Source organism: Vicia villosa, linkage group LG7, assembly GCF_029867415.1.
Source record: "Vicia villosa cultivar HV-30 ecotype Madison, WI linkage group LG7, Vvil1.0, whole genome shotgun sequence".
In the NCBI taxonomy this organism is placed as follows: Eukaryota; Viridiplantae; Streptophyta; class Magnoliopsida; order Fabales; family Fabaceae; genus Vicia; species Vicia villosa.
In genome coordinates, this window is record NC_081186.1 from 90106391 (window position 1) to 90121699 (window position 15309).

General features: G+C 32.4%; 3 protein-coding genes across 3 annotated transcripts; 1 reads left to right on the forward strand and 2 right to left on the reverse strand.

Moving 5' to 3' along the window:
• The first annotated feature begins 2132 nt into the window (after positions 1–2132).
• LOC131619655 (uncharacterized mitochondrial protein AtMg00810-like) lies at positions 2133–2792 on the forward strand. The gene has a single exon (XM_058890730.1). The coding sequence runs from the start codon at positions 2133–2135 to the stop codon at positions 2790–2792; it is 660 nt and encodes a 219-aa protein (XP_058746713.1).
• A 1554-nt stretch (positions 2793–4346) lies between these two features.
• Positions 4347–6590, reverse strand: LOC131615743 (cytochrome P450 71D10-like). The gene is made up of 2 exons (XM_058886898.1): positions 5523–6590; positions 4347–5440 (listed from the first exon to the last, which is right to left on the reverse strand). The coding sequence occupies exons 1-2, from the start codon at positions 6420–6422 to the stop codon at positions 4829–4831; spliced, it is 1512 nt and encodes a 503-aa protein (XP_058742881.1). The 5' UTR covers positions 6423–6590; the 3' UTR covers positions 4347–4828.
• A 5512-nt stretch (positions 6591–12102) lies between these two features.
• LOC131617789 (cytochrome P450 71D10-like) lies at positions 12103–14013 on the reverse strand. The gene is made up of 2 exons (XM_058889042.1): positions 13085–14013; positions 12103–12989 (listed from the first exon to the last, which is right to left on the reverse strand). Exons 1-2 carry the CDS (start codon positions 14000–14002, stop codon positions 12378–12380), a joined length of 1530 nt encoding a protein of 509 aa, XP_058745025.1. The 5' UTR covers positions 14003–14013; the 3' UTR covers positions 12103–12377.
• Between the last annotated feature and the right edge of the window lie 1296 nt (positions 14014–15309).

The window sequence follows — 15309 nt, forward strand, 5'->3', positions numbered from 1 at the left end:
TATTCAAAGGTTTTTCCGCAGGAAAACCCGCAGCTGAATCTTTAACTAAACCCGCAGGAGATGAGGACGAGGATGATGAACAGTGGCTCTGAAATTTTGACCAGGCGTGTGACGCTACGATTGGCCAGTCAAAGATGCCACACTCTCTCTATTTCTCATTCGTTCACCCATAGAACCAGAGGCCCCACTGTTGACTTCGTTTGAAATCCAAAATGAAACGTGTGATCACCATATTATTGTATGGTCCAGATTCAATGACAACAAATTGTTTGCAGCTTAGTTAGCCAAGAGAGTAAAGGGACAACCAAGGAAACCAGAGATCGATTCCTGGGCAGGTTTTTTTATTAAATCACTTTTTAGATTCATTGAATAATTAATGTATCTGGACTATACATAGACCAGATACATTAATTATTCAATGAATCTAAAAAGTGATTTTCTCTTATAATTTGGGACGGAGGGAGTATATACTTAAAAATAGTTAGAATTTAGTTTAATTAGCCTTGGTTTATTTTATTTAATAATTAGAGTTAGGGTTTTAACTAAAAAAATTTAATTAGATTAAGTTTAGACTTAAGATTTAATTACTAATTAACTTGTACATAACTAATTTTTAGGATTTAATTAATTAGACATTCTATATAATTAATTTAGGTTAATTTAGAAATAGTTTTATTTAAAATTAATCTTTCACTCAACAAGACATCAAACTCTAATTTTTTCTACGATTCTCTCTTCTCACCTCAAGCTCTATGAATATCGCTTGTATTCTTATTGCCTTTATTTTACAATTCCAGAAGGTGTATAGGTCGCACAAGCTTTTATGTAATAGTAATTAGGTTTTATTTCTGCATTTTAAATTTCCGCACTTTAATTTCCTGCTTATATTTCGACCGTTAGATGTATGTTTAATTAGGTGTGTATGGCAAGACTAATAATCAATCGTTAGATCACTAACTCAAGATTAAATACTCGAATCTAACACACGTGATTGCTGCACACACTCACCTCTAGGGTTTCCCCTCTTCTGTTGCCTTTGAATAATGGTCAAGTCCCTCGAACGTAGGAACGTCTAAGCGAGGTTGCCTCCGATTAATGTCATCATATATAGTCCCTTTGAGTTGCCTGCGATAAAACAATGATCGTCCCTTCGAATGCTAAGATGTCTTTACATGTTGCCTTCTATGACCATCCGATGACCCTTCGATTGTCCCGAACACGTCCAATCAATAGGACTACCTACCCTAAATGGTAAGTATAGCCTTATCCCTTTCTTAAAAGAATAAAAAGCATAGAAAAAGATCAATTTAGGGCAGTGCTCTTAATATGCTTAGCTCGATTAAAAAACATCTTTTCAATACTCTTTCAAAGACTAAGGTTACGCATTTACGCTAAAGTCCTTAAGTCCCTTTTCAACTTAAATCAAACAAAACAAACATTGAGCTAAGTAAATTAAGCGCCCGTAGACAACTACGGATAAAAATGGTGCTTACACCTTTCCTTTTCATAATCTACCCCCCGAACCCGTTTTCTTAAGAAATGGTCTTTTTTGTTCTTTTTACCCTTCCAAGATGTTGGACAAAATAAAAGTCGGTGGCGACTCATGCTTACCGCAACATTGTTTGCTTAAAAATAAAAGTCATTTCACCGAGTTACAACAATATTAATTAAAAAAATTGTTGCTTTGAAGAATTTGGGGCATGGAACCAAGTTCTACGTGTTAAAGAGCGATAGATGAATTAAATTCGAAAAATAATGATTGATCTAAGTTGATTTTCAAATATAACTTAATTTTCAAATTATTATTTTCTAAATCACTTTAAATGAATGCATTATGTTCAATGAAGGGTTAGTGAAACAAGCCATCTACATACATTATAATAAACTCAACAACAAGCATCTAGAGTATGGTGTCAATGCTTTGCTGACTATGTAGCCACCATAGGTTTCCGAAATAACACATCAGATCAACCAATCTTTCTTGATATATCGTAACAATTCTAATATGGCGTACATTCTTCTTTATGTGGATGACACCATCCTTATTACCTCTACCCGCGCTCTTTGCAAATCAATTATGTAATATTTGAATTTATGTTTGTGATGAAGGACCTGTCGCCCCAAGGTACTTTATGGGTATTGTTGTCTCTTCTCACCCTAGTGGCATCTTTCTAAGTCAGAGAACCTACGCTTCAAAGTTCATGGAACATGATGGCATGACATCTTGCAAACTGTTAGCCACCCTTGTCAATACCAAGCAAAAACACAGCACCTCCTATGACACACCCTATAAGGATCCCTCTTTATATCAAAGTCTTACAGGGGCCATACAGTACTTCACGTTCACTAGACCGGAAATATCTTATGCGGTTCAGCAAGTTTGTCTTCACATGCATGCACCTAGCACGCAATACATGTTTGCTCTCAAGTTCATTTTGTGTTATGTTCAAGGTATCATACACTTTGGATTACATTTATCATCATCCCTCATTACAAAGCTTATCTCCTACACTGATGCTGATTGGGGTGGATGTCTTGACACCAAGTGCTCCATATTCGAGTATTATATTTTTCTCAGTGGCAACCTTATCTATGGGTCTTCCAAAAGTCAGCTTGCTTTCTCTCGTTTTACTAGTGAAGTCGAATATAGAAGCGTTGCCAATGTTGTCTCTGAATTGTGTTGGATTTGCAATCTTCTATTTGAGCTCTATTTTCTCATTCCTCATGTCACCTTAGTGTATTGTGACAATGTCAGTGCCACCTATCAATCTGGTAATCCTGTACACCATTAGCGTACCAAGCATATTAAAATGGAAATTAATTTTGTTCGAGAAAAGGTATAGCTCGTTGTCAGGTATGCGTTCTTCATGTTCCCTGTAGACATCAGATTGCAGACATCTTCATTAAAAGGCTTCCTAATTTAAGTGTTTGTAAACTTCCCACTTCGACTGCGGAGTGAGATAAAATAAAATATTAAGTCGTAATTTGTCATAATATATCATAATTCGACAAAATAGAATATTAAGTCATAATTGTCATAATGTATAATAATTAGACGTTTGACCTAACGTTGCATATTGATGTATATTTATATTATCCAGATGAATGAGAAAAGGCAATCATTCCATTACCTTTATTCCCATAAAAAAAGTCAACAATTTAAAATGAAAAATAAAATAATTGTGTAACATAATAATATTAATGTTTTGTCCAAAGTTTACAAACGTATAGTAATATACTCAATTAGATAAAAATCATAGTATTATTCTTAATTTTTTATTCACCTATGATGTTAGTATATTTTACTAGGGTTAAGGTATGTTAATGTATAAGCGATGATGTTGTTTGGTCTCTGGAATAAAAATGAATATGAAGGTGCACATAACAATATTATAAATGTTTTGAACAGATGGCATTTCAAGCATCGTTTGTATTGTAGTCCAATGTTAGGATAATTACATACATGTTCATAACTTTTTAAAGAATTCTTTAAAAAAATTAAAATTTAATTTTTAAGTCGAAATTTTTATTATTTTTATCATTATCTTTTTAAATTTAAAAAATTCATATTTAATTTTTATCATTTAAAAAATTTTAAAGTTTAGTAAATAAAATTTTCATAGAAACTAAAATATATTATTTTTTTAAATACCGACTAAAAATTAAATTTGAAAGATTTATAAGGATGAAAAACATATTTAAGTAGGACATGTTAAAGGCCCTAAACATATATATTTAACATATCTAAATCTTGGAAATCTGTTTACTTCAAAGTCCTTTAAAATGATCACAATCAGAATAGACAGATCTAGTGAAATTGGTTAGGACATGGTGAATGCCAATTAAATTGGATCCAAAAACCATTTCATTAGAATAAAAGAAGTATCACATGAGGTAGTGGTTTCTCAAAATTCGCATTTTTGCCATCTATATTCAAGTAAGTTCTTAGAATTTGAATTGGGTATAACGCATGTTTGGACTATATCATACCAAGCCTAAGTGGCTATCTAGTTACATACCAAGCAAATCCGCTACAATTACTCATGTATGAGTTGAATATATGCACCAATATTGCAGTCAAGTTGAAGATACTTAACAAGAATTTTACATTTGCCAAAATCTCATACACCGCACGTATTAGAGCAAAATGAAGATGGAGAAACAATAGTCACATAATTTTTGTCTCCATCTTCATTTCATCTCTATGTATAGTGTGTGAGGTTTGGTTCCGTGAAAACGGCAAATTGATTACCGCAGTTTGAATGTGCGTATGATAGGTGCAAAGTGACACAGTTTTATCAAACCAAACAAGTTTTCTAATCAAATTTCATATCATAAATCCTTGAGTAAAATTCAGAGCTCGGTTTAATATCACATACAATCATCTCTATCTAAACTCATTTTAGATAATATCACACAAGCAAAGCCAACAAAAAGACACAAGCAAACCTATTCGGGAAACATGCTAGTAAAAAAGAAATTAAAACGAAAACATTATGGCCTTTGGCACGTCTTTAGCATTTGGAGACTTCCTCATATTCCTTATTCCGAATCAATACCCTAAAGCTAACAACATGTTGGTGTCAACTGTCCAAACAACAATGACATGCATAACCATATTCAACCATTGCTATGTGTTACTGTCACCGTTGTGTCTAATCTGAATTCTTAGGGGCAACAGATAATCCAGGACAACATTTTTTTCGGATTAATGTCTCATACAACATTGTGGAACCATACTTCAATGGTTATCAAACTTTATCACAAACATCAAGTTCACTTATGGAAAATAAATTACTTATTGAACTGTTTTCTTAAACAATACATATCAAAGATGGCGAATAATAGGAACCAAGCATAGGTCATGTTTTCTTCTTGCTGTAATCCCAATTGCCTCGGTCATATCCAGTTCTTCATTCTTCATGCCATTGGGAAGTTTCCAATTGAAGTTGTAAAGTAATTGAGCAAGAGATAGCTCAACACTTGGCAAGCCAAATGCAAGTCCTGGACATATCCTCCTTCCAGCACCAAATGGTATAAATTCAAAGTCTGTACCTTTGAAATCAAGTTTACTATCAAGAAACCTCTCAGGTTTAAAACTCTCAGCTTCAACCCAATACCTTGGATCTCTTCCAATTGCCCAAGCATTGATCATCACCCTTGTCTTAGCTGGGATATCATACCCATTGATTTGGCATCTCTCCCTACATTCTCTTGGAAGTAACATTGGTAAAACAGGATGCAGCCTTAGTGTTTCTTTGATGACAGACTTTAAGTACATCAGCTCATGTATCTCTGTCTCATCTACATACCCTTTTTTATCAAACACTTTTCTTACCTCAGCTTGTGCTTCTTCCATTACCTTTGGGTTCTTTACTATCTCAGACATACACCATGCCGTAAAACTTGAGGATGTTTCAGTACCAGCAGCGAACATGTCCTGCAAATGGATTAACAGTAACATACACAAATTTATAATTTAGTCATTAAATTGTGGAATGAACGGTTAATCGAAAACTTACCAGGATGATTGATTTTAAATCTACGTCAGTCACGCGATGTTGTGTATGTTCATTTTCCTGTTGAATCTTGAGAAGAGCATCAACTATATCTTCATCCTTGCTTACTCTCCTATGAATGTTTTTGTGATCATCGACGATATCTTGCATTATCATGTCAATCTCTCTATGAGCTTTTTCGAATTTTTTCTTTGCCGTGCTCATCCTTTGAAGCAATTTAACAGATGGATACAGATCAGCAATACAAAATCCCCCCATCAAACTTACTATTTCATCAAGTGCTGATTTGAATACTTGTTCGTGTTTATTCCTTTTACCAAAAGCTGCCCTCGCCACTATCCCATGCGTCATGTCGGAAATCTTATGAGAAAGATTAACAATTGATCCTTCACTTGCAGCTATTGATTTAACAAGATCATCCACCTCTTCTTCTCTTATGGACCTAAATGATTGGACACGCTTTACACTTAATAGCTCTAAAACACATATTTTTCGTAGTTGCCTCCAGTGCTCTCCATATATAGAGAATATAATATCAGTAGCATTGTAACTAAATATTGTGAACAGCATAAGGTTTGGCCTATCACAGAATATGAGGTCTTGTGTCTTCATAATCTCCTTGGCCATTTCTGGTGAACTAACTATTATGTATGGTACTTGACCAAGTTTGAGATGCATCAAAGGTCCACATTTATCTGCCAATTTTTTGAAACAGTGGTGAGGCTGTTTGCTGCTGATAATCTGATGAATGTTCCCTATGAAGGGCAGTGTCCATGGTCCTGGTGGTAAATTGGCGTTAGAGTTTTTAGAAGTATTCCATCTTGTAAGTATTTTGAGTAGTACAAAGAGGAAGAGAAAGGAAACCAATAAGGTGAAGTTAGAAAAGTTGTTGTGAAGCTCCATGACTATAGAGGAACGGGAGAAGAATGCCTAGATGATGGTTTATATACAATACTAGAGAATGAAGATACCAATTATAAATCACACATGTTTCCTATCAATTACTGCTTAATAATGGAAACCGGTGCTATATGGTCCTACTCCTATCTACCAAAACAAAATTGTACTAGTTAGAAATTGAAATGCTAGAGGGACATAATGATGGTGTCTTAGAAAGTGTCCAGTTTGTAAGTTTTTTTTCAGGTACGGACGATTCCATGTTGATAAAGACCCTACTTGAAAAGAAAGATCACCAAATGGATTGTCACTGTCAATAATAGACTAACTATATTAATTGTATGCCTTCACTCTCATTTTCGAACAGCGATTTGCTGCAGTTACGTAATCATTGAAATCACGCAAGCATATATATGAATTTCTGAACAGAATTTAAGTTACATTTTTTTAATCATAAATAAAACATTAATTTTATTTTTTAAAATCGTGATTAAGATCAAATGGGTATTAATACAATGACAGCGTGAAAGCGAAAAAAAAAAAATCACTCTAGAAAATAAATTTATTTCTCACTATTAAAAAAAAATATATATGTTTTATAGCAACTATTTCAACTCACATATCGTAAAGTTAATATATCTATCTTGGGGACGTTATGTTTTTTTTTCTTAACAATATTTCGTCGAATTTTCTTAAGAATTGAGGAGTAAACTAATATATTGTACACGCTTCGAATTTCAACAACTTCATATATAAAGGTAATGAGTTTGAAACCCAGCAGTAGTGATTTATTTGAAATACAGTTAACATTTCACTACTGTTATGATAGATAAATATTGTGGAAAGTACCATGGATTTATTATATAATATGTAGATTGCTTGTTTTTTCATACACCTCACTAAACAAATACAACCATTCAAATTGATGAAGAAAAAAATAATCTAAAAAATTAAACTTTTCTTGAAAAACAACTTCAAAAAATCACTATTTTTTAAATTGCATGCATGTTAAATCTCATATCTCGATCTTTAACATATAGAATATGATTCAATGGACTAAGTCCTTCGTAGCATCGATTCCATCTCTTATAGTTTATTTTGAATAACATCAATTTATTGGCTAAGTCGGTCTCGTCATCATCACTAACATGATGATTGTGACAATGACTTATCATCATAACAATCAAGATAATAAGTGACGATAATGAGGTAGACTTAGCCCATAAATTGATTCTATTCAAAATAAATTATTCCATATGTTCTTTTAAAAGTGTCATTTCTTAATTTTTTACACATACAAAGACAACTAATAATTGTTCTTACTTTTTAAACATTGATTACTTTTTTGCCTACAATAACCCTTAATTTTTTAGTAATTCATTTTACTTTGTTCTCTTTCTATAATAAATGATTAGGGGTAATTTTGACAAAACTACCATCATTACTACTTGGAACCCTAAAAATGACACTTACAACGAAAAAAATTTCTAAAAAGTAACATTTATTAAGGAACGGAGGGAGTATAAGAGAATGAATCGATGCAATGAAGAATTCATGTCATTGAACCATACTCTATATGGTAAAAGGCAAGAGATGAATTATGAGATGGATGCAATTCGAAAAATATTGACTGGTCTAAGTTGGTTTTTAAATATATAACTTAATTTTCAAATTATAAATTTCTAAATCAATTTAAATGAATGCATTTTAGTGAAGTGTAAGTGAAATAAATAATCTGCATATGATATATTAAAATCAAATTTATCTTCTGTCAATCTGCATAAAAAATTAAAGAACAAAACATTGTTAAGTCACAAGAAGTTTTTTTCTTGTGACTTAGCAGTGAGGTATTACAAAAACAGTGATAATAAGTAAGACCTATTTACAACGGTTTCAAATATATATCGGGGAGATAAATACTTTTATTTTAATATATTTATAATATTATACTTACTACCCTTTTTTGTAAAGAAAGAAGAAAAAAATTTGGTGCTGAGAATCGAAACAAGTAAACTTCAATATACCACAACGGCTGGGTTACAAGACCGTAATTAAATGTATTTTAATAAATAATTAAAAAATCCAGGCGCGCCTAAACGATATATTATCACGGCTAACATGAAGGCCGTTGTAATAAATGTGTTATGAAAGATCTTTTTATAGTAGTGAGGGTGCTAGAAAATCATTGATTAGTGTAAGTTTCTCTTCATATATAATACAAGAGTTCATATGATTATTTTTTTAACTGATTTTGAGAAGTTATATGTTCAGTGAGGGTTTAGTGAAATAAGCAATCCACATTATATATAATAAGCTCAATCTCATTTAACTCCTCGATTAAATTTAAAAACCGATAGAGTCGTAAGCTTGCAGCCTATCAATGCCGGAGGTCCTAAACTTAATGTGATTATCTAGGATGGGCAAATTAGTTGTTTTAACAAAAGATTCCTTGGCAAATTTTTAAATCCGACGCACTCATAACATATAAAGCATAGATTTCGACATGAACACCACGACACGACACAACACGTACACTCCGACACCGACACCGCTACACATATAATACTATTTGAGCTATTTTATCCATCTTTTATATAAAAAACTAAAATATTCCAATAAAATTTAATGTCTTCAATCCTTCATTGATAACATTGCTTCAATACATGTTTTATACTTTTAGATTTATGTGAGAATTATTTAAGAAAATGTATGAGGTGTGTTAAAGCAATTTCTTTTTTGAAACATGTGTATGAAGTATCCGACACGTGTTGTATGAGTATCATAGATGAGTTGAACATAGATTAAAAAAGTTTCAGACAGCGAAAAAGTGTCTAGCAAGTGTCATACAAGTGCCGCGCACAGAGACACGCCGACACGTAGAGGTGTCTGTACTTCATAACTCATAACTGGAGCATGAATCCACACGACGTGGCACGTTGCAGGATAAATAAAAAATTATCGTTAATATAATAAATGATTTCTGCAAGAGGCCCCAAAATTATTGTGTGTGTATTATCTTCATGAATTCTCTTTATATTTATAAAAAAAAGGCACGTGTTGAATTGAGCGTGGAAGGCGCAATGAAAACAATATAGCATTCTCGTGGTTAGTAAAAGAAATGTGTCATACTCTACTTTTTACCTCTAATATCCCATCTCATTTACATCTTTGCATTACATCAATATTACAAACTTGGTTGTCTCATAACCCCTAAGAAAAGTAACTAATGATTTCTACACCTAAAAATCGATTCAAACTCTATTACAAGAAATACTCTAAAATAACTCGAAAAATTATCGATTATATTAGGTTTTGAACTTGTCGAAATGTGTTGATCGTTGATGTTGACGTTAATGGCCAAACTTGAGAGAAAAAATAACTTCGGTGTAAGTTTGATTTTTGAGTTTAAGAGAGTTTGAGAGTTTTGAAATGAGAAATGTGAAGAATGGGGGATGAGAAGAGTCTGGCGCAAATATAACATAAAATGCTATCTACGAAAGCTTTTGTATGTGCATCACAGAACAAAACAAAATTTAAACAAAAGAAAGTGTTTTCGGAGGTGCATCTAGGGAAGCATGTGGCATTTTAGGCAACTCGCATGGGGCATAAGAGACCCATGAGGCGGGGTAAGATATTCTCGAAATTTGTGTGAAGTTTTGACTTATTTTTGTGAGTGATTCTTAATGTCATTTGTGAATGAAAATGTGTTTTTTTAGGCTCTAGAAATGATAGTTTAGGAATTAAGAAAAGGGTTAAATATTTTTTTATCCTTATAAATTTCTCAAATTTTATTTTAAGTCCCTGTGAAAAAAATGACATATTTTGGTCCATGTGAAAAATCTATGAGTTGTTATATTAGGATTGTCTCCAACCTTAGAAATATTTTAAATGGACTGAGCTTACAAACCAAAGCGGGGTTCTTACCAGGATAACCATAAACCAATGTAAGATTTTATATCGCACTGATCTCGAACCGATGAAAGCTTTTGAACAAGATGAGCCTTGGAACCAAACGGACAAATTAGTACCTAAATCTCCAAACCAAAGCTTTTAAAGGGCTTACCTTCGAACCCAAATAAACAATCCCTAATTGGATACATTATTCATCCAATGTATAAATGTTTCTTGGTGAATTTACAATACTACCTTCCAAAAATACAAAGATACCTCACTTACAAAACACCTTTCTCGTAAGCACTACAGCTAAATATCTAAGTGAGAGAAAGTAAGAAATATTTTTAGAGAGAGAGCAAGGATTGAGATATGAGAGCTTGAAAAATGAGGGAATGACTTTTATTTATCAGTTAGAGATTGACACAAAAAAGAAAAGAATTGTGGCCAAAACCAAGGAGCCATTCGATTTGCATTATGCTTCAATCGATTCGTTCACCTATAAAATTAATCGTTTATAAGATTTTAAAAGTAAAGAACATTATATATATAGTTGTTACCTAAACGTTTACGGAAATTTTTTGCATTAACTCAATCAATTGCGTATAACTTCCAGTTGATTGGCCAGTGTAAAAAAAATGTCTAGAACTTTTCTGACAACTCTCAAATTCAACTGACATGGCTTTAAAACACTATTAGAAATATTTTCTTAGGAAAAATATGTCATCAAACTTGTTTTAATGTATGTTTGAATTGTCGTATAACTTTACAAAAAAGACCTTATGCTTTTACATCATACTGTTTACTTAAACATAAATTGGCGAGTTTTCACACTTCATCTCTTTCTTACTTAGAAGCTTCAATATTTGTCGGATAAATCAGTTATACAGACACTTGTTTGAATTCTTATTGAAAATGAGGTTTTTGATTTATTCTAGCTGAGTGCCATCATTAGAGGATCTTTGTAGTGATCATTAAATCCTAGCTTTGTGTGCTTGCATCTTTAACCATTTGTTATGCTTGCACTTTAGTTGTTATCATCAAAGACTAGTTATCATCATAAAAAACATATTCATCTTCAAGAGATCTTTCTTGACCACTAAATTGCAAAATATGGTTCCACACTCATTTTCCTACCGCCTATTCGAGCATGTCTTTTGTTGAGAAGTGCTAGAAGTGAATACACCGATAAAAAGGTTTGTACAACAAAAAGATTGCAAACCTCCATTACCCCGTTTATAGCACTTTCTAAGAGCGCCGGTACAAGAGAACATTGGTGCCTGCATGGTTTTGAAACATTGTATGCTTTCTAGTAGTTGAATTAGCCTTTGAGATCACTAACTGCTTGTTAAGATTATCATTTATATTTATAATTTTCTGTCTACTCTTCCATTCAAGTGCTTTGTCTTTGGCAAACACTGTTGTTTATATCTTCACTCTCTTTCTTAACCTTTATAGTAGATTTTGGAGTTTTCTTGTAGGATAAAATATATTTACTTTCCATTGATATCTTGGAGGGCAGACCACATACTGCAATCGACCAAAGAGCTTTATCAAAATGAAGAGTTGCTATTACATTATCTCTTTCCAAAAGTGAATTATTTTGTTCCACAATTACATAATCCCATTGTAGGAATGCTATATCACGTTGTGCAAGTACAACCTTTTTCTCAAAAAGGGCCAGATTTCATGAATGTAGCAAAACAAATACAGGCTACTATAAAGTAAGACTAAAACACACACAGACTTGCAAAGATTAAAACCAAAAAAGGTTTCTAATATATATGATACAATAAAAATCATTTACATTCTAAAGCATAAATCAACCTTGCATAAAATTGATAAAAACACAACTAGATATTAAAAAGATAAAAGGGAAAATCTAATTTTTGCCTTCACAAACATGTGGATAAGAACGGTGTGGAACACTACTTCCGCCGAAGCGGCGTAGTAGCATTGTATTAACAACATTATACTCATTCATGTGAGAAATAGTCCAATTTCTGAGTGTGAAAAGTAGTATAATAAAACTCAAATATTGTGTGATCTGGTTTTCTTATGGAATACATATCAAAGACGACGAGTAAAAGGAATCAAGCATAGATCATTTTTTCTTCCAGCTGTAAGCCCAAATTTCTCTGTCATATCTAATTCTTCATTCTTCATTCCATTAGGAAGCTTCCAGTCAAAGTGGTAAAGTAAATTAGCAAGAGGCAACTCAGCATTAGGTAAGCCAAATGCAATGCCTGGACATATCCTCCTTCCAGCACCAAATGGTATGTATTCAAAGTTTGTACCTTTGAAATCAACTTTACTATCAAGAAACCTCTCCGGTTTAAAACTCTCGGCTTCAACCCAATACCTTGGATCTCTTCCAATTGCCCAAACATTGACCAAGACCCTTGTCTTAGCTGGGATATCATACCCATTGATTTGGCATCTCTCCCTACTTTCTCTTGGAATCAGCAATGGTAGAGAAGGATGCAACCTCAATGTTTCTTTGATGACAGATTTCAAGTATATACATTTGTTCAGGTCGGACTCATCTACATACCCCTTATTATCAAATACTCTTCTTAGCTCTGATTGTACTTCTTGCATTACCTTTGGATTCTTTACCATCTCAGACATAACCCATACCACAATCCCTGAAGGTGTTTCCGTACCACCAGCGAACAAGTCCTGCAAAGGGATATACAATAATTAACACCAAGAACTCTTCCTACTTATAAAGCAGACATTTAACAAGTATTGAAAATATATGATTGTAAACTAACCTGGATGACAGATTTAATACTGTCATCGGTAAGGGTATGTTGTGATTGATCATTTTCCTGTTGAATCTTGAGAAGAATATCAACTAGATCTTCATCCTTGCTTGCTTCACCTTGACTTGTTTTGTGATCATTGATGATTTCTTGTAGTATGTCATCAAGCTCTCTCTGAAGTTTTTCCATTTTGGTTTTTCCCCGACTCACCCTTTCAAGTATTTTAATAGAAGGATAAAAGTCTGCAATGCAAAATCCTCCCATCAGGCCTATTGCTTCATCCATTTTCAATTTGAAGACTTCCTCGTGTCTGCACTTTTTACCATAAGCTGCTCGTGACGTTATTGCACTTGTCATTGAGTATACCTTCTTATTGAGATTAACAACAGATGCTTCACTTTCAGATATCGATTTAATTAATATTGAACACTCATCTTCTCTTATGGACCTAAATGATTGGACACGTTTTTCACTTAATAGCTCTATAACACATATTTTTCGCAGTTGCCTCCAGTGTTCTCCATACGGAGAAAACACAATATCTGTACCATTATAAGTAAGTATTGCGGGCAAAAGAAGGGTTGGTCTATGACAGAAGTTGAGGTCATGTGTTTTCATAATTTCTTTCGCCATTTCGGGTGAACTAACTATTATATATGGTACCTCACCAAGTTTTAGGTGCATCAAGGGTCCATATTTCTCTGCCAATATTTTGAATGAGTGTTGAGGCAGTGAGCTGCTGATAATCTGATGTATGTTTCCTATGAGAGGCAGTGTCCATGGTCCTGGTGGTAAATTAACAACGGATTTTTTATAACTCCATTTTTTAAGTAGCTTGAATAGCACCCAGAGGAACAAAAGAAAGGAGGTTATGAAGACGATTTTAGTAAAAAGACTAGGAAATTTAATGATGGTAGCTTGATCCATTGAGGAGGCTACAAATGGTTGATTTTAGTGTGTGTTACTTTAGGCATAGTTCATATATATAGGTTTTTTTAGTGTATGTTACTTTAGTGTATGTTCATATATATTAAACATATGGTTTATGAGAAGTGTCATTTAGTAAATTATCTATAGGTTTTGAGGCTAGAAGCGATTTCTAAAATAAAATAATTTTATGTCAAATATTATATATTTAAATTACAAATTTTTATAGATGCAAAATTATTTATCTATAGTTTTTTATTCTGGAAAATATGAGTTGGAATAAATATAATATTAACTTTGGTATGTAGAAGCAAGTTATAAAATAAAATAATTGGTTTTGATTTATAAAAAAATTAAAACATAGTGCGCCTTGTCATTATATCTCAATTTTTTATTGGGCGAGGTGAAAATTTTGTCATGAAATATATTATTATTTTGTTACATACCTTTTGCGTGGATTCTTTTCAAGTTCAATGGTTTGCTTGCATCCAACTTCTAATAAGATATTTGTTCGAATCCTTGGAAAATGTTATTTCTGCACTTGCAATTCATCAAAGAGAATTTTTCTAAGTTTTTAAAAGTTCCAAGATTTCATTATCTTGAGCAAATATTTTTAAGCAAAATACTTTTACAAGAGAACAGTATATATAGCGGTGGATGTAGATAATTTATTGTGGACTGATGTCTTCGCAATATCTTGAGTGTTGTTCCTTTATGAATGTAGGATATAGATTCGTTGTTGTAGTTGTGTAACAAAATTTCTCTTTTATGTTATAAAAAGAAGGAATATATATTTTCTTTTTTAATTAAAAAAAAAATAAAATAAGTAAACCGCTCGATTTTAGTAATAAAAAAGAGGTAATATGTTCGAAGTAAAAAATGGTAAATGGTAAAAATTTGAAAGTAACTTGTCATATTTCTATTTCTATTATTTACAGGTCACATTTTTTGTGCGCAATTTACATCATGTTTAGGAATAAATTTTTTAATATTGTAAACCAAGGAAATTAATGTTGTTTTTTTTATTGACAACATACAAAGGTTATTCCAAAAATACAATAATTACATCAACATTATTATGTGAGATAGATTGCAAGAGCAAAAAGTTGTTTTGTTCAAAATAGAAAAAAAATAAAATATTAAATAATTTTTAGTTCTTACAATCCATCCCAAAAAATGATGCATACAAGTTTGAGGCGGCTATATATAAATTAAAATAACCTATTTAACGAACGTTTTTATAGTAAAATTTGACTTTTTTTATCTCTATGTTTTTACGGAAATTGAATGGATAGACCATTTAGTTT

Excerpts from the sequence above, each read along its gene's own strand:
- LOC131619655 (XM_058890730.1), top strand. The coding sequence starts at position 2,133 with ATGGGTATTGTTGTCTCTTCTCACCCTAGTGGCATCTTTCTAAGTCAG.
- LOC131615743 (XM_058886898.1), bottom strand. The coding sequence starts at position 6,422 with ATGGAGCTTCACAACAACTTTTCTAACTTCACCTTATTGGTTTCCTTT. Across the intron at positions 5,441-5,522 it reads ATTTAAAATCAATCATCCTG|GACATGTTCGCTGCTGGTAC; the intron begins GTAAGTTTTCGA and ends ATCCATTTGCAG.
- LOC131617789 (XM_058889042.1), bottom strand. The coding sequence starts at position 14,002 with ATGGATCAAGCTACCATCATTAAATTTCCTAGTCTTTTTACTAAAATC. Across the intron at positions 12,990-13,084 it reads GTATTAAATCTGTCATCCAG|GACTTGTTCGCTGGTGGTAC; the intron begins GTTAGTTTACAA and ends ATCCCTTTGCAG.